We start from the raw sequence: 20,626 nt of genomic DNA, 5'->3' as shown, positions 1-20,626 counted from the left end.
AAGCAACTCTGGAATCTAGAAAATACTGGAGAAATGCCTTCCAAATGCTAAAAGGACTTCCAAACAAGAAGTAAAATTCTAACAATAATGTCAATCAAGTGTGAGAGTAGAATAAAGATAATTTCAGACACACAGGGTCTCAAAACCTTTAATTCCCTTGTACCTAATTCTTGTTAAGCTATTGGAGACTATGCACCAGCAAACTGAAGAGATAATCCAAGCAAGATGATACAGGTTACAGAAATTCAGCGATCAATACACATAAAAGGTGAAGGGAATATTTAGGATGATAGTAAAGGAAGATTACACACACAGAGACACACACATACACACATACCAACTTGCATCTAGTAGATTAGAATGATGCCTCCCAAGGGGTGCAGTGGTAAAGAATCCACCTGCCAATGTAGGAGACACAAGAGACGTGGGTTCCATCCCTAGGTTGGGAAGATCCCCTGGAGAAGGACATGGTAACCCACTCCAGTGTTCTTACCCGGAAAATTCCATGGACTGAGGGGCGTGGGGGGCTTCAGCCCACGGGGTTGCAAAAGAGCTGGACATGAAGCACGCAGCACACACACACATTGGAACACGTGAAAAGATTCCAGGACTCATTCTTTAAGAAAGCTGAAATTGCTGATACAGCTAAATGTCATTTAAACCAGGGGTCCCCAACCTGAGGCCTGTTAGGAATTGGGCCACACAGCAGGAGGTAAGAGATGGGCAAGTGAGCGAAGCTTCATCAGTATTTACAGCCACTCCCCACCGTTTGTACTACTTACTGCCTGAACTCTGCCTCCTGTCTCCTGTCAGACCAATGGCAGCATAATAAATGAAATGAGCTTGAATTATCCTGAAGCTACCAGCCATCCTTGGTCCATGGAAAAATTGTCTTCCATGAAACTGGTCCCTGGTGCCAAAATGGTTGGGGACTGCTGACTTAAACAAATGGTTAGGATTTGGGAAGCTGTACTATAAACAGGTACTTTAAAAAAAAAGAAGGAATAAGAGGTGGATTAACTCCAGGCAAGAGGGACTGGGATTGTGGAGGGGGAGCAGGGAGGTTTCCTTCTCATCTCTTTTATTTTCTCTGGAAAGTGGAAAGCAAGATTATCACCCTGAAGAAGTGCGATGAGCAGGAGATGCTGGAAGTCTGAGAGAGAAGACAGTGTATATTCATCTAGAAGTGGAAGAGTGAATGGACTTGAAAAATGCTGTGGAACTGCCTACCAGCTCTTAGTGGCATATAGGAAAGCTGGTTTCTTTGGACTGATGAATACTGCTAATGGAAGGTGAGAGCAGTAAGAAAGAGAAACTAGTCCCATATGAGAAAAAAGGACACTAAGCAGAGAGTGTGGCTCACAAGCCTGAGTGGTCACAAAGAAGAGGAGAAGTCAGCTCCAGTGGAGAAATGGCAGGAGTGGTCCGGAAGAGGAGGTAGCCCATGGAAGAGTATGCCCACAACAGTGCACGTTGAACTAGAAGGTGATGACAAGGGCCTCATCTGAAGGAAAGCAGTTGTGGCTCAGAGGTTAAAGCGTCTGCCTGGAATGCGGGAGACCTGGGTTTGATCCCTGGGTCGGGAAGATCCCCTGGAGAAGGGAATGGCAACCCACTCCAGTACTCTTGCCTGGAGAATCCCATGGAGGGAGCAGCCTGGTAGGCTACAGTCCATGGGGTCGCAAAGAGTCGGACACGACTGAGGGACTTCATTTCACTTCACTTCACTTCAAAGATCTCAGTTAAAATATCACAAGATAATCTGGCTGTGAGAATTGATTGTAAAAAGGTGAATCATGATAGAAGAAGAGAACACAGTGAGGGGTAATCACAATTTATCCTGAAAAGGAGTAATTAATTTCCTTTTGTGCAGGTGGGAGATTCTTGCTGCTGTTTAGTTGCTAAGTCACATCTAACTCTTTTGCGACTCCATGGACTATAGTCCACCAGGCTCCTCTGTCCATGGGATTTCCCAGGCAAGGAATACTGGAGTGGGTTGCCATTTCCTTCTCCAGGGGATCTTCCCAACCCAGGGATGGAACCCAAGTCTCCTACATTCACAGGCCAATTCTTTTACTGCTGAGCCATAGGTGAAGCCTGGGAAATGCTTAGGGGTGAGTTTAAAGCTACAAAGAAGAAAAGCAAATATTTAGTGATGGGGTGCTTCTCTTTGAAACAGCCTCCAACAAAACAACTTGAAATAGGAGAGATGGTAAATTCAGCCTTAATACAAAAGTTTTCTGTATTAACTTGCAGTGGCCAGGGTCTTTTTCTTTCTGACTCTTCATGTCTCAGTAGTAATCCTGTGGTTTCTTCTGTTTTTCTTTTCTATTCTTTTAACATTTATCGAGATTGTGTTCTTTCTTTCTTCTGTATCTCCTGCTGCTGTCAGAATCTTGTTACTACAGTATTTTTGCTGTTGTTCAGCTCCTCACTCACGTCCAGCTCTTTGCAACCCCATGGACTGCAACATGCCAGGCTTCCCTGTCCTTCATATCTCTCAGGGTTTGCCCAAATTCATGTCCATTGAGTCGATGATGCCATCCAACCATCTCATCCTCCGTTGCCTCCTTCTCCCCCTGCCCTCAATCTTTCCCAGCATCAAGGGTCTTGTCCAATAAGTCAACTCTTCCCAGCAGGTGGTCAAAGTATCAGAGCTTCAGCTTCAGTGTTAGTCATTCTAATGGATATTCACGGTTGATTTCCTTTAAGACTGACTGGTTTGATCTCTTTGGAGTCTACGGGACTCTCAAGAGTCTTCTCCAACACCACAGTTCAAAAGCATCAATTCTTCGGCACTCAACTTTCTTAATGATCCAACTCCCACATCTATACATGACTACTGGAAAAACCATGACTAGATGGACCTTTGTCAGCAAAATGATGTCTCTACTTTTTAATATGCTATCTAGGTTCTATACCTGGGTTGGGAAGATCCCCTGGAGAAGGAAATGGCAACCCACTTGCCTGAAGATCCCCTGGAGAAGGAAATGGCAACCCACTTACAGGCAACCCACTTGCCTGAAAAATCCCATGGACGAATAAGTCTGATAGGCTACAGTCCATGGGGTCACAAAGAGTTGGACATGACTGAGCGACTTCACTCACTCACTCTAGGTTTGTCATAGCTTTTCTTCCAAGGAGAAAGCATCTTTTAATTTCTCGGCTGCAGTATGCAGTATTACAAATGCATAAATCACTTTCTTTTTAATCTGCTCAGGAGTTTCACCCAATTGTCTCCTAATCAAAAATTCTCACTTTCCCTTTTAAATGGTAAACTCCTTCCTGGCCTCTTGGAGTTTTCTCTTCCCTCCTCTCCCAGAGATAACAATTAAATATAAGCTGTGATAGCAACTATAAACCCCTAGGTGACAGTTCTCCAACTACTCTCCAGGAAAAGAAAAGAGTCCCAAGTCCTAGGTTCAAGCCAATTCGACACAGTATTTGATTGAAGCCAATCTCTTCACTTGCCTGTCATTGAAAAATCAGGATAACGCTAATACTTGTCTTACAGCCTCTCCATGGGTCAGTCCTATATACCTAATCGTTATGCAATGGTTAATGTTTCTTTCTGGTATGGGTCACTCTTCCTCCATTTATTCTTTCCTTCTACTAATCATTTTTATTTCTCAGTAATTAGCAAGTATTATTTATATAAAAGAAATCATATTTCATCAGATCTGAGATGTTGTTATATTATTTAACAATAATACACGAAACAAAGAATACTGCAATGAAAGTACAACTCAGTGATTTTACACCAGTGCTACAGATAGCCCTGCACTAGCCTCTTTTTTTTTTTTAATCTTTTAGGCACACAGCAGGTGGGATCTTAGCTCCCTGATCAGGGATCAAACCTGTACCCGCTGCATTGGCAGCGTGGAGTCTTAACCACTGGACCACCACAGAAGTTGCCACTAGCCTCTTCCTCACTTAGACATTTCTCTCATCCATTCTAAGAAACTGGGGAGCCTGGCAGCTACAGTCCATAGGGTCGCAAAGAGTGGGAAACAACTGACCACACACAGGCAACACAGACAGGAACCAGCAATTTTTCCTATTTTCACTTTGCACTGTTTGACATTTGATACGGAGACAATCATTTTGCCCCATCTTGGTAACTATTTATAATACAGCTGCATCTACTCATGGGTATTTTCTTCCTTTGCTTTATTTTGCAGCCTTACAAGAAAATATAGAGTTGCTTTCAGCATTTCTCTGAAATAACTTGTTTATAAATCAAATTGGCAACTCATTGCTGTTTCCATGCCTTCCTTTTTACACAACAGATATTCCAACATTTTGGTTATATTTTAAATGTCAACCAATCTTAACATGTGCAGGACCCACAATGCACAAACCCTACTTAGGGAGTGTCAGCTCTGCCTCAGCTTCTAACTGGTCACCAGAGACTGTAAAAGGCAGCTCAGTTTCACTGATGGTACAATATAAAATTGGACTCCTCTGATCAATTATTTTATCTTGTGTGTAATCCCTTCTTTTTGCCCTTCCCTTTATTAGTACTTGCAGTCTGTGCATGTGTGTGTGTGCACGTGCACACATGCACGTTAGTAGCTCAGTTGTATCCAATTGTCTGTGACCCCATGGACTATAGCCCCACCAGGCTCCTCTGTCCATGGAATTCTTCAGGCAAGAATCCTGGAGTGGGTTGCCATTCCCTTCTTCAGAGGATCTTCCCAACCCAGGGATTGTGTCTCCTGCATTGCAGGTGGATTCTTTACCGTCTGAGCCACCAGGGATCATGTTTATCAAACATGTTCTCTCTCTCACAAGTGTACATTCTTCCTGCGTCAATAATTTACATCATTACTCTGATCCTTAAGATGCCTGTCCTCATGGGCTGTGGTTGTGTGTGCAGGTGTGAGTCACACAGAGATCTGGATATGAGAGCATATCCAGATATCATTTAAGTTAAAATGCATATCACAATTTATAGGGTCAATCAAAGAATAGATCTCTTATTTTCTAAAAGTTCTACTATACAAATTAAAGCAATTTAGTAATAAAAACTTACAGAGGCACGTTCTTATAATTCAATGTGTTGCAAGTAAATATAAACTTAGTAACCCTGCTGGGTCAACCCCTTAAGCTTTCTCACTGTAGTGTAACATACTCTCAATGGACCTGCATGAAAGTATCATGAGAATTTAGGCTATTTCAATATTTATTTACTAATTAAGTACTAATTGTTCTTTTTACAGTTACATTTGATCTGACCAGCTACTTAATTCTGAGGATCAGAACTTCATAGATGGAAAGAATGCTGCAGTCCATGGGGTTACGAAAAGTTGGACACGACTTAGCGACTGAACAACAATAACAAGAGGGAAAGAGAAAGGGAAGGAACAAATGGACATTAATGTGATAACTGCTCCATGTCAGGAGCTGGGTTCTTGCTGCCAGGCTCACTTCTACTGCTCCTGGTACAATGTTCCCAAAATGATGCACAGAACATTCTAACTTTCTGAATTTGGTATATAAGATTTGGGGATCAAGCCAATCCCACTTAGATCTGGAAAAGCAGGAACACACACACACACACACACACACACAATCGGGCTTCATTCTATTGCTTGCTCCTCTATTGCTGAAGGAGCTACTATATCATCAAAATGAGTTAATATTAGGAGATAATGTAAAATAACTAGGCTTGCTTTTTAATGATTTTTTCCTATTATAAAATGTTGATTTATCTCCTTAAGCATGTAATTTTATATAATTGAAGCCCATGCAATTATATATTTATTTTTCACTTAAATAAGCATTTTACAATTTGCTAAAATTATTCATGAACATTATTCCATAACATCACTGCATAATATTCCATCAACATGGACACAAGTTACAAAACCACTGCTATATTTTTGGATAGCTAAAGAGTGCAACTGTTTTCAAATTACTTACAACATGATATGTGTGCTTGCACACACTAGAGATTTTTCTCTTTGTTTTTAGGATAGATTTGTAGAAAAGTGATAAAATGTCTCTTTTAAGTAATTTTTGTCAACTTTTTAGAGAATCGATTTTAGCTTTTTGCATCCCCTTATTGTACTTTTGTTTTCAAGTTATTCTTTTTTGGGTTTCTGTTGTTGCTGCTCCTTTTTTTTTAACTCTTTGGAGATCCTGGGACTTGAAATTGATGCTGTGTTGAAGTCAGTCTTGGTAGTCTTCATGGAGGAGTTAAGTTTACTCTGAACGGTCGAGGGATATGAATTGTTGTGACATAAGGCAGACAGTAGCAGATTATGTTGTCCAAAGATGACCTAGCATACACAGGATTCCCTTGTGGCTCAGCTGATAAAGAATCTGCCTGCAATGCAGGATACCAGAGTTCGATCCTTGAGTTGGGAACATCCCCAGGAGGAGGCCATGGCAACCCACTCTAGTATTCTTGCCTGGAGAATCCCCATGGACAGAGGAGCTTGGAAGGCTACAGTCATGGGGTCACAGAGAGTCAGACATGACTGAGTGGCTAAGCACAGCAGCATACATATTCTTTTTGTAGGGGGAGGTGCTGCACTGGGTCTTTGTTGCCACACATGGGTTTTCTCTAGCTGCAGTGCGTGAGTTTCTCATTGCAGCGGTTTCTCTTGTTCAGGAGCATAGGCTCTAGAGGACAGGCTCAGTAGGTGCAGCACAAGGTCTGAGTTGCTCCATGCAGAATGTGGGATCCTACCAGACCTGAGCATGCCCTGCTTTGGCAGACAGACCCCTAACCACGGGACGACGAAGGAAGTCATATTGTTTTAACAATGTGACTTTGACACTTCTCCTAATATCAGGAGGATCTGTGCCAGGACTCTCTCCCCTCAACCCTGGGTGGGTCTTTGCGGTTGCCTCAACCTACAAAAGTGTGACGGAACTGACCTGTATGTCATTCCAGTGTGAGGTCATAAGAACGCCATGACTTCTGCCTGCCATATTCTCTCTGGATACCAGCTTTGGTGGAAGCCAGCTACCATACAAACAGTCCAACTGTCCTGAGCTAGCATGCTGTGAGTGACCACAGAGAGGTTCCTGAGACCACAAGGAGAAAGAGAGATGCCCAGCCTACCCCAGCTGCTCCAATTCTACTCCATTTCAACTCCAGCCACCCGCTGAAGTTGATTGGATGCATCAGATCTCCCGAGCCTGGTCCTTCCTGAATTCCTGACCCACAGAAACTGTGAAAGACAATAAAACCACTGTTGTTTAAGCCATGGAGAATGACTTGCTATTGAACAACAAAAACTGAAACAAGAGCTTTAAAAAACTTCAGTCTCTCCTTCTCAATTTAAGTGATGCTATTTTCCAGTACAGTCATCCCTTGGTATATGCGAGGACTTGGTTCCAGGACCCAGTCCATGGATGCTCACATCCCTTAAAGTAGGCTCTCCATATCTGTGGCTTCTATATATCATATGTAACGATAACACATAATTATTACTTCATGCAGGTGAGGTTTGTTTAGATCTGTTTATATGTTTACCAACTTCTTTGCATCTCAAATTTTCCTTTTGAAGTAACATTCCTTCTTCCTGAGATACAATCTTTCGAATTTCTTTCAGTGAAGGTCCGCTGATGATAACGAATTTTACTGTTTTTCTAGAAAATGTTTTATATTATTTGAAAGATAATCTGTACACACTCCTATGTTGATAGCGTCCTTCTCTCAGCACTTGGAAGATCTTGTCCCAGTGTCTTCTGACTTCCATTGACTGTTGGAAGAAGTCTGTTTTTAGTCTAATGATCATTCTTTTGCAGAGAATGTCCTTTTTCCCCTAGCTGTTTTTAAAAGCTTCTTATTATCTTTAGTTCAATTTTACTGAATTGCATTTTTAATTTTAATTTCACTCATGTTTGATACCTTGCTTGTTACGGAGTATATTATTCTTTAATTCTGAAGATGTCTCAGCCATCGAAAGTAGTGAAAGTGTTAGTTGCTTAGTCATGTCCAACTCTTTGAGACCCCATGACTGTAGACAGCCAGACTCTTCTGTCCATGGAATTTTCCACACAAGAATACTGGAATGGATAGTCACTCGCTTCTCCAGGGGATCTTCCTGACCCAGGGATTGAATTCTGGTCTCTTGCATTGCATCTCTATTTTAAAATTCCACAATTCCATTTAAATAAAGAGTGCATTTTAGTCTTCTCATTCCATCCTTCCTGGCGGCTTAGACGGTAGAGTCTGCCTACAATGCAGGAGACCGGGGTTCAATCCCTGGGTCAGGAAGATACCCTGGAAAAGGAAATGGCAACCCACTACAGTAAGCTTGCCTGGAAAATCCCAGGGATGGAGGAGCCTGTCAGGCTGCAGTCCATGGGGTCCCAAAGAGTCGGACATGACTGAGCAACTTCTATTCCATCATCCAAGTTTCTTTGTCTTATCTTCGTATTTTCTAGCAAATCTAGCATATTTTCTAGCATATCTCCTATCTAGCAAATTAACTGCTCTATCTCCCAGTTCACTGATACTCTCTTCAGGTATGTCTAATCTGATGTCTGTTCATCTCTACAATTGTATTTTCACTTCTAAAATTCTTATTTGGTTTTTTTAAAGCTCTCTATGTAATTTTCATGTTTTACTATTGACTTTTGATTCACGTTTTTTTTCTATAAGAATTTCATACTTAGTAATATACTGCATCTGAAAATTTCAGTAAGTTCTCAGGCATGTTTATCCACAATTTTTATTTATTTTTTTTAATCTCTGAGGACTCTTAATATTGCTAATTTTAATGTTTTCTTAAGAGCTATATCTGTTTGAAACTCCATACAGATCTACACCCTTTTGAAGGGATTTCTTCTCTGTCTTCTGTTTGTTCTGTCTATTCCAGTTCTAGCATCTGTCTTTTAAATTCCCTTACATCATGGCAGATGTTAAGACAGAATGGCTATCAGTGACTGCCAAAACTTGGTGCAAACTGATAAGTTGTTCTAAGTTTGGAGAGAAAAAGAAAAAGAAGTGAGCTGGCAGAAGAGATGAGGACGTTTTAGGAACACAGTCTGGGGCATGAGTCATATAAAATATTAAACAGAAGTTGCTATAACCTTTTTTGGACCCAAGTCATTTTCCTCAAAGCTCAAATTATTTTTTAAAAGTACATCAATAAAACAAATAATTGTTCTCCCAGATAATATCTCCATAATCCCAACTGCTTTGAGTAAAATTAGAGGTGATAACCATTGGATCCCATGGACTGTAGCCCTCCAGACTCCTCTGTCCACGGGATTCTCCAGGCAAGAATACTGGAGTGGGTTGTCATTCTCTTCTCCAAGGGATCTTCCTGGCCCAGGGATCAAACCTGCATCTCCTGCATTGGCAGGCAGGAGATTTTTTTTACCATTTTTTTTTACCATTGAGCCACCAGGGAAGCCCATATATATTTGCTGAGATCTCAAAAGCAAAGATAAACAATTATTGACCCCAAGCTGTTCACCCTGATACTACTGTCTCTAATATGCCTACATGGAAACACACACACAGAAAATCGCTGCTCTTTTTTGTCGCTGCAAACAATAACTTCCCAAGTTGAAGTCTCAAAGTTCAAAAGTGAATTCTTAATATCATAATAAAGCAATCAATTAAGTTCCAGTTTTTATTTGTTTAACCATCACTGGCCCAAATATGTATTGACCTTCTGTTATGGGCAAAATGGCTGAGTTTTCAATTCTATTCAGAAACTGAAAAACAAGCTTTGAGAACTATAATCTCTCCTTTTTATATCATGTTAGGATAGAATGACTTAGTTTAGGCCAGTGAATTTTAAACCGATTAAGAGTAATGGAAACCTTGAAAAATCTGATAAATAATATATAATACATACACATAAATTTTTAAAATAAACTTCAAAAGGTGTTCAGAGATCCCCTTTCACCCCTTATGGACACTTAGACCACAGAATATCTCTTAATTGGGAGTAACTTCAGGGTATAAGCTGTCCATCTTCTTCAACTCTGTATATTCTGTCCCAGAGTAGATTTCAAACTATATTTGTTGAATGAGCACCTCAGCAACTCTGTTCCTGTGAAGCTCCCACATTAACACCCCCTTGCCCCCATGAATTTTCAAATCCTCAACCTCTACATACATGTTTTTTGCAAACATTTACTCAAGACTAATCTGATGGGTCTAAACAACTATTTTCCAAACTCCACTTTCATAATTTTCCCTTTTCCACTTCACAAAAGAGAGACATACCTCCTATTATCCCAAATATTATAATGATGCATTCCCCCCAGAGTGCAAACACCATCTGGTCACCTAGGAAAGAAATATTTGTAAGGTACATAGCTTCTGAAAGAGTGTACTCTGAGAAAAGGCAAAAAGATCTTTATAAGAAATAGAAAAAGGCTGAGCCTTATTTTATCTGGGGGACAATCCTTGGCAATTTCTATACCTTATTTATATGTTGAATAATTAGAATTCAGAAGTGAGGTTATATGCTAACCTTGTAAGCATATAAGGTTATACACAACCATACAAGGTTAACATATAACCATATAAGTGTTATATGTTAACACTTAACTGAATAGAAGGCAGTCAGTGTTTTTTCTGACAGAAAGCCAACTCAACTTAATGAATCAATTTGACAAAGAGCTTTGGCTTTGCTTTGAGGACATGTAGCATACAAAAAGTTAAATCCACACTTCTGAGATTTTGTAAGCATATATTTAAATATGCACAATGCACCATGCACTAAAAGTACATACTTGGCAACAAGTTAACTTTATGCCAAAAATATTAGGTAACTTTTAAAAGATGAAGGAAATAATGTCGGATTTTAAAAATTATATTTTTAAAAACTTATTTATTTTTAGTTGGAGGATAATAGCTTTGCAATATTAATGCTGTATTAATGCTGTTTCTGCTATATATCAACATAAATCAACCATAGATATATGTAATGCACCCTCCCTCTAGAACCTCCCTTAGTTCTTTTAAAGAGTATTGGAACGAAAATGTTTGCAGACCAACGGGTTAGAGCTGGTATATGTTAATGAAGAGTAAATTCATGAAGAGATCCTTACTGCCTCTACCTGCAAGACCCAGCAAAGGAAAGAAGACAATGACAGCAACGGGTCTAAAAATCCAACAGACTCTGCTGCCACATTAGAACACCCTCACTTCTCCTAGGCCATGAAGGTGCAATACAGAGGGTGACTACAACTGCAGAGCCTCTCCTAATCTGTGTCCCAGACACCTTAACTAATCCTTGCATTCTGGGTGCTGTCAAAAGGAGTTCACTTTCTACCCACTGAACAACAATTTGTTAACAGAACAGATTTCACATTAAGTATTCTTATTTTTATACCACACTCAAAAAAAAAATTTTAAGAGGTGATGTCTATGTTTATTACCTTAATGATGGTGATAGTATCACGGGTGTTTGCATATGCTAGACTCATCAAATTGTACACAATAAACATATGCAGTTTTGGGGGTATATCAACTGTGCCTCAATAAAGATGTTTTTTAAAAATGAGAATGTATGTTAAACAAGATATCCTGACAAAGGCTATAGCAGAACTCCTTCTTACTGAGTGAAAATTTCTATTCCTAAAAAATATGTATTTATTTATTTGGCTGTGCTGGGTCTTAGCTGGGTCATGGGGGATCTTCCGTCTTGGTTGTGGCATGCAGGATCTTTAGTTGCAGCATGCAAACTCTTAGTTGCGGCATATAGGATCTTAGCTCCCTGAGAAGGGATTGAACTCGGGCACCGACAGTGAAAGTGCCAACTCCCAGCCACTGGACCATCAAGGAATGCCTATTGGCTAGTTGTTAAGTATATAAAGTTCTCTAATATTATTGTAAGTGGTATGTTTTTCCTTATTTCACAAAATGGAACTGCTGTATGCATTTTGATTTTGTCTTCAAAAACCTTGCAACATTGAATACATTTTGTTAAGTGAAAAACTTTCACTCCCTTTTCCAAAATGACATCACTTGTGAAAACTCAATTGTCTCCTTGTGCAATATATGGCCCATCTGGAAAGATCAGGTGTGCAATGGTCACTGGTTAAGAGTGACTTTGGATTGAGACAAGTCTGGGTGAGGTCCCAGACTGATGAGTAGCAGCTGTGCACATGAGCAGATGACAAAGTCTACATCTTGTTTTCTGTAAAAGCACACATTAAAATACTTCCTTATTAGGATTATTCTGAGGATTAAATGAGGCAAAGCACATAAAGAACACAGAACCTGGCATGCCAAAACACTGACTAAATGTTGACCTGAGATTAATCATAACGACTCTTGCTTGCCTGGTATTAATTTTTTATATCAAATTTTTTCCTTTTAAACACTTAATTATTATGGTTAAAGGAAAGAAATAGTTTGCTTTCTCCTGCTGTAGTTAAAACATTTCTCAAAATCACCATCTCAATCTCTCATCTTGCTCTAAGTCTTGTTCTAGATAAATACTCTTTTTCACATGCTTTTAAAATCTTATCACCAATTCCACATATTTAGGTAGAAAAACAGAATCTTTTATCCTTCAATGTAACGTACTGAATGTTTCATTATCCTTCATAAGAACATTTATTTGTTCTTAAAAGTGATTTTATTTCCTACTCAAAATGAGAGTTAAAGTATTATACTGTGGTTATACAAGACACTACCACTGGGGTAAACTGGTTGAGGAGTACAAAGGACTTGCCTACATATTTTTTGTTTGTCTGTTTTACAACTTCTTGTGAATCTGAAATTATTTTTAAAAATTTAAATAAGCAAAGAGAAGTAATTCTGCAAGTATTCTCATGATCTTTTGCTCATTCTCTTGTATCTGATATGAATCCTTCTCAATTTTCCCAGAACCTCAATCCACTTAATTGAATTAAAGAGACATCACCATCATCACTGGTGATTTTCTAATATTTTCCTGATCAGACCTCCCATTCCCCTCAAAAATAAAATAACCACAAAAAACCAAGACTGAGTGAGGGTAAGTAGCTAAACTATAAAAGAGAAATGTTTCATTTTCTTACTCTTACTAATTCCTTGCTATGCAACATTAGCTATGTCAACAAACAAATCACACTAAAAATAATACAGAGCACTAATTTTGGGTCATTCAGTTAAGTTACCAACTCATAAATTTGACTGGCACTTTTGGTTTTCAGTGACATTTTTAAAACCAACTATTTATTATGAAAATAATACATCTATATACCCCAACAGCCAAAAGGCTTCCCATATAAAAACGAACAGAAAATTAAAGTACAAATTTTAGAAAATGTCAAATCACCCGTGTAGCATTAAGTCCAAAAACATAGGAGGAATAATCTGCATATAGAAAGAACAAAAACACAAAACTTGTCTTGATGATACCTAAGAGGACACTATAGCCATAAAAAATGCTATGGAAAAATAATTTGGCTCATGGAAAACAATCACAATTAAAAAATGGAAGTAGTAGACTACAGAGCAGAATGAACCCAACTAAAATACTTGGGACATACACACACACACACACACACACACACACACACACACACACACGTATGCACACACAAAGCGACACAGTACAAGGAAAGAGTTACAAATAATGGTAGTATGCCTGGAAGTTCTAATATCCACCTAATAGGAGGACTAGAAAGAAAGAGCAAACATAATAGAGAAGAAGAAACTATCAGGCATCTGAAAGAATGCTCACAAACATGAAAAACAATACTAATGGTAACTAGCATTTATATATTGCTTACATATAGCAGGCATAAATAAGCATATATAATTATAATATATCAACACAGATATACTCACATATTTACCATATATATATATATATATATACATAGTTTAATTCATTATATCTATTATGTAAGAATTATTATCCTTGCTTTATAGATGAGAAAACTGAAGGAGAAAGTGTTAAGTAACTCAGTCAGGCTCACAGAGCTGTGAGTGGGTGAGAGGGAAGTGGAACCTGAGTCATCAAGCTTCAGTGGACAGACTCCTAACCGCTACATCCCAACCACTACATCCCACGTCTTCCAGCTCAAAGGAACTCCGTTAATGTGCCAAGCAACATTAATGAAAAAAGGCCCATTCTAAGATAAAATTTCTGAAAAGATAAACTTTCTGAATTTCAATGATAAAAAGAAATGTATAAAAACTTTAGTGGAGGAGGTAAAGAAAGATTTCCCTCAAACAACAAATGAATAAATTTCTATTAGGTTTCTGACTGGCAACTTTGAGTACCAGAAGATAATGAAACAGTACACTCAAAAGTTCTGAAGAATATAAGAAATATCTGAAAAAAGTTCACCTCATGTTAATTATAGTTATCTACAAATGGTGAGGTTTGGGGTAAATTTTTTGTTACCATCTTTTTCTTATTTTTCTCTTTTAATTTCTTATAATGATGATATATTTTTGTGGAGAAAATTAAGATCATTGTTATAAAATAAAGATATTCAAATGGATTAAATTTCTTAATGAAAAAATGAAACTATAAATGCACTAAAATATTAGCAATAATTAATAAATTAAAAAATACTAGGATAATCGAACCAGGGTCAGCTGCATTGCAGGCAGATTCTTTACCAGCTGAGCCACCAGTGAAACCCTTAAAAGCCTTATTTAACACGTCATTTCCAAAGCAGATGTGGTAAGGAAGACTGTCTACAGAAAATATTTTTAAAGGAAAAGACTAATAAATTTCACTGTATAGAAATGTTGAATTCTGACAGAACATAAGTTAAATAATATGTGTCAGGTTAGAAGAAAACATTAATATTTGCTACATACATAATATAAAACGTTCCTATAAATCAACAGGAAAATAGTTTTTAAAAAGAAAAGCACAAAATTACCAAAAAATACAGGTAATATACAGAATAAAAAATACAGAGTCAACACCCACTCAGCTTTCTTGTATTCAGAAAACAACGCATATTAAGTAAAAAATAATGTATCATTTTAAACTCAACAAACCAACAAAAATTTAAAAGATGAACAGCACATAATGTTTTCAATACTGAAAAACAGGCAGTCTGATGCATTATCGAAGAGGAAGTAAATGGTACATTTTGGAAGTGTAATTTCATGGTATCTGTCAAATTAAAAGTTGTTTGGTTGTGTTTCTGAACATCTATTTTATGAGAATACTTACTTCAGAACCAAAGGAAGGAGCACAGCATTGTTTATCAAGTGACACACAAGTGCTATCCACTTGGATAAGACTTCCTTAGGTGACAAGTGCCTGCACCCAGACTGTCTGGATATTTTACCCTTAATTGCTGGTGTACATGAGACAGCGTAAAGGTGATGCTCAAGTCTTCTTTTCACAGAGATCAAGTTTCTCCATGTGGGCAGTCCTTGGAAAAACAGCTCACAGCTCACCACTGGGCTTCATCAGATAGAGACTGACCCCCAAAAGCTTCCACAGCAGCTGCCAAGATTTCTGGAATTGATACTAGAGCAGGAATTTCCCATCTCTTCCCCAAATCTGACTGGATATCACGTGATGTACTATACTGTAATATCATATAATCACACATTCCTGTACACTCCCACAATATTGCTATTTTCATGCATGCAGATGCCGCAAAGTGGTCATTTCTTTGTATTTAATAAAACTGATCTGATTTCAGTTCACCAATCAATGCCAATCAATAAGTTGGGACTGAAGCAAACAAGTTGGAAAGTAGTAGTAATGAGTAAACATGATATACTATTAGTTCTTGGAGCAAAAACAGTGGATTCGCATGTTATTTTTTACCATCTCTAAAGGCAAAAAACAGAAACCCAGAGGAAGCATGAAACAGTGTTTGGATTCCCTTAATCCTGCCTAGTTTATTTACAATTCCGTCCTTCATCCTTCCTGCCTGTCCAGATGGTTTTTGTCTTTGTTTCCCAAACTAATTTATGTTCACTGTTTTTAAGATGTTAAATACCCTGAAGGCCTTCTTTCTAATTCCTCACAAGCAGAAGTCATAAATTCTTACCTTTGTCGAATTATGCTGGGGTTAGCTGTCACTAAATGACTTTTGGATCCAACATCCTTAGTGTATTCACTTGACAAAGGAGGAAGATTGCATCTAGAAAAACAAAACAAGCACTTCAGAATGATTTACATACTTTTAAAATAAGTCAACCATCATGGCAAATAGGAATTTACCAAGTCTAGCTCAATTCACAAATAAATGTTTTGTCACCTCTTCCTTTTAATAGATGTTAGAGGGCTATTACAGCATCTTCAGAATGTTGTCATAAAAACTATTTCTGTGTTAGAAGAAAGAAAATGTCAGCGAGAGAGGTAAGGGATCTACTAAAGGAAAGAGATACAACTAGAGTGAATTTATTCCATTCAAAATATTTTTGAGGTGATAAGTCAGGGTGTGTTAGACTTGAAACGAGCATTTGCGGGGTGTGGCCCCTGGGCAGTGGTCCCCAACCTTTTCGGCTCCAGGGACTGATTTTCATGGAAGACAACTTTCTCACAAACTGGGTGGGAGGGATGGTCTCAAGATGGTTCAAGTGCATTACACTTTGTGCACTTTATTTCTATTATTATTACATCAGCTTTACCTCAGGTCATGAGACATTAGATCCCAGAGGTTGGGGATCCCTGTCCTAGAAGATACAGGACCTATAGTCCTCTCTGTGGATACCAACAAGCCTCAAGAGAAACAGAAGAACTGTATTCACTTGTGTTCTTCATTCTTTTCCCAAATTCTAAATTATAAGAGTACATTTGAGGCAAACACTGCCACCTAAATCAGTGCATGCATGACCAACGTATGGTTGACTTCCAGTGAAAATGTTTTGTCATCCAAAAAAAAATGCAGTGATTCTCCACCATCCCAGTTTAGAGAAGGGAAAGAGTACAGGTGACAGAAATAGCCCCTCCTCCCTCCCACACACACCACCCTGCCCTGGGTGCTCTCCTTGACTGCAATGTCTTATGAATGCTTACAATGGAAAATGCTGCAACTGCAAATCCAATCTCATGGCTTTCTACAAGTGGGCTGTTACCCACGTTATGACATCTGCCTCAGTTTCCCCATTACAAAATGAAGATAATGACTTTTCCTCTCCAATAAGCTGTGTGTAAGGATTAAAGTAAGAAATGTATTAAAAAGTCCCTACCTTGAAGCCTCACACATAGCAAAAGCTCAAAAATATCCCATATCAGAAATATCATATCTTGGTAACTCAGTTAGTCATTCGGTCATGTCTGACTCTTTGCAACCCCATGAGCTATAGCCTGCCAGGCTCTTCCATCCATGAAATTCTCTAGACAACAATACTGGAGTGTGTAGCCATTACCTCCTCCAGGGTATCTTCCCAACCCAAGGATGGAACTCGAGTTTCCTGCACTATAGGCAGGCAGATTCTTTATCACTGAGCCACCAGGGAAGCCCCCAAAATACTGGAGTGGGTTGCCATGATCATATCAGTTCAGCTCAGTTCAGTTCAGTCGCTCAGTCGAGTCCGACTCTTTGCGACCCCATGAATCGCAGCACGCCAGGCCTCCCTGTCCATCACCATCTCCAGGAGTTCACTCAGACTCACGTCCATCAAGTCCGTGATGCCATCCAGCCATCTCATCCTCGGTCGTCCCCTTCTCCTCCTGCCCCCAATCCCTCCCAGCATGAGTCTTTTCCAATGAGATATAAATATAACTAAATACATATTTATTATTTATGACCACCCCAAAAGAGTCTATAGCTTCCACTGGATTTTTCTTTCATTACTGAGTCCTGATTTCTCCTCTCCGGCCATATCTCTAAGTTGACTCCAACCACCAGAGCATCTCTAACTTTGTATTATTTCAGCAAAGTAAAGCGTCATTTACTTATTGTTAGAGATCTTACAAATATCAAGGCCTCAGCCATTTCCCAACTATTAAAATTTCCCGGACAAATTTCCTCCAGGATATGTGGTTGTCTGAGAATCGACTCAGCTGATTAGCACAAGTTCCTTGATGCTTTCTTGTGTTTGCCCCTGTGACTCCCACCACATCAGGGCATCTAAGGTAGAAATTTGTCTCACTTGATTTGGAATCTTCCTTTCATCTGCTCTTTGGTAATAAGACCCTGATTCTTCTGACAGCTCCCCACAGAGCAATGAGTCAGCCAGTTGGTGACTTTTGCTGAGTGCCCATTGAAAACAAACACAGTGGGCATTGTGAGAAGCCTGGGGGAAGCCGAGTCTCAGCGCCCACTTGAGGCATCCACAGTCCAACGGTCCCATCACATCCATGCGGTTTCTGCGGGCTGTGCTGGGGAATGAGCTTACTCATAGTGGCCAGGCTCATCTAACCATGGTGCTGACCTTGGGATTCAACTGACCTCTGCCAAGATGAACAGGACTCCCAGGATAAAACACAGGCTAGAACACGAGCACCTTTTCCTCTCTTTTCTTGGATGAATATATTTACTTAGTTTCTTTAGTTTTTATTGGAATATAGTTGATTCACAATGTTCTGTTAATTTCAAGTGTTTACAGCAAAGTGAATCAGTTATACATATATACTAACATATTTCCATTCTTTCTCAAATTCTTAGGTTATGACAGAATATTGAGTATAATTCCCTGTGCTATACAGTAGGTCCTTCTTAGTTAACTATTTTATATATAGTAGTGTGTATGTTAATTCCAAACTCCTAATTTATCACTTCTCCTTCGATCTTGATGGCCCTTCATAACATTTGAGAATCAATCTCACTATATTAAAACTGTAAACTCTATTGCTAGAAAGTGCAGTCAACCTATTCTGTCATCAGTAAATGTTGGTGTTCATGAATAACAACTTTGTTTTTCTGTGTGTTCCTTGTAGGTTGATCCGTGGCTTATATGTCTGGATCCCTTCATACCTCCTTTGTTGTCCAGTCGCTCAGTCATGTCAGACTCTTTGTGACCCCGTGGACTACAGCACACCAGGCTTCCCTGTCTTTCACCATCTCTCAGAGGTTGCTCACACTCATATCTGTTGAGTCGGTGATGCCATCCAGCCATCTCATCCTCCGTCATCCCCTTCCCCGCCTTCAATCTTGTCCAGCATCAGGGTCTTTTCCAATCAGTCAGGTCTTTGCATCAGGTGGCCAAACTATTGGAGCTTCAGCATCCATCCTTCCAATGAATATTCAGGGTTGATTTCCTTTAGGATTGACTAGTTTGATCTCTCTGCTGTCCAAGGGACTCTCAGGAGTCTTCTCCAACACCATAGTTTGAAACCATCAACTCTTTAGTGCTCAGTCTTCTTTATGGTCCAACTTTCACATTCGTACATGACTACTGGAAAAATCACACCTTTGACTATACAGACACCTCCTATTACAAAGCAAAACCTCAGAAATACACTTCCAGAGACTAAATGCCAAATTCTGCAACATAGTGAAATGTTTAAAACAATAAGGATAATATTTTATACATTCATTTCTGGAAAATAATGCCATTGTACTCTGGTATAAATAACTGTTCTTCTGGGTAAACTTTCTCTTCAAGTACGAATGCTTGTGATACTTCCCTGCAGCTCTCAGGGAAAAAAAAGCACACTGTAATTTTAGCTCAACTCCTAAATTGATAATTACACAGATTTACATAAAAGGCACATTTAATACAGTCAAATTGTTTCTTATAAGGCATAATTGTGTAAAATTGTTTCAAACTTTGCTTTATTGCTTATTGGCACAATGAACGGATATTACTGGCTGAAGCATCTTAGTAACTGTGCCTGGGATCATAGAGGATGTGGCCACAGAACTGACGACAAATGAAAATTCTTTGAAGTGGGGAGTGGAGATGGGTGGGATTTGGGTAGAATGAAATAGAATACATTTAAAAATTCCTTTTTAAATTATATGTATACTTCTGTACATAAAACACATATAATTGAGTATAATTCACAGGCACCAAAATTATATTGTCTTCACTCCTGAAGCCACCCAATTTCTCGCCAGGATATAATCACTGTTACCTCTGTCTTTCAGAACTTCAAGATAAATGATATTTAACAATATTATTTTTTTAAGTGTCACTTTTGGTTACAGAGCAAATGTTTATTTTGAAATATGGGAAGGTATATTTTAGCATTAGAAGATGTGTTTGAAAATGTCCAAGCAAAGGAAATTATGGCATTGTTACAGTTCTGGAAAACATCTTGAACTGTAATGCACCATTGTACATAGGTAAGGCTATTTTGGGATCTCGTCTTTCACTATAACGGTCCATGTACCCTATAGTCTAGGATCAGACATACATGTTTCTAATCATATTCACTAAATGTTTCATTTTGAACATATGCTATTACCTCAACTTTTACAAGATGCCCCCAAAATGTGTATTAATCAACCATGTATAAATAGATCCATAAGTGATCAAATAAGAATAATTTACAATTAATCAACATTTAATTACTCCCATATTATAAATTCTTTGTGTGTGTGTGTGTGTGTGTGTGTGTGTGTGTGTGTGCGTGCGCGCGCTGAGTTGTGTCTGATTCTTTGCAACCACATGGACCGTAGCCTACCAGGCTCCTCTGTCTTTGGGACTTTCCAGGCAAGAATACTGGAGGGGATTGCCATTTCCTTCTCCAGAGGATCTTCCTGACCCAGGGATTAAACCCATGTCTGCCACATCTCCTGCATCGCAAGAGGATTCTTTCCTGCCAAG

At 38.9% G+C, this 20,626-nt stretch overlaps 1 protein-coding gene across 1 annotated transcript in view; it reads right to left on the bottom strand.

Moving 5' to 3' along the window:
* Positions 1 to 20,626, bottom strand: part of ST8SIA1 (ST8 alpha-N-acetyl-neuraminide alpha-2,8-sialyltransferase 1) — a 171,277-nt gene that overhangs the window by 34,526 nt on the left and 116,125 nt on the right. Inside the window, exon 4 of the mRNA XM_068972055.1 lies at positions 15,955 to 16,047. Within this exon, the coding sequence (XP_068828156.1) occupies positions 15,955 to 16,047 (93 nt within the window). The remainder of the gene's footprint in view (positions 1 to 15,954; positions 16,048 to 20,626) is intronic.

This window comes from Capricornis sumatraensis, chromosome 4 (genome assembly GCF_032405125.1).
Source record: "Capricornis sumatraensis isolate serow.1 chromosome 4, serow.2, whole genome shotgun sequence".
NCBI classification, from domain to species: Eukaryota; Metazoa; Chordata; class Mammalia; order Artiodactyla; family Bovidae; genus Capricornis; species Capricornis sumatraensis.
Note: the sequence above shows the minus strand (reverse complement) of the source record. Positions and strands in the feature narration are given on the sequence as shown.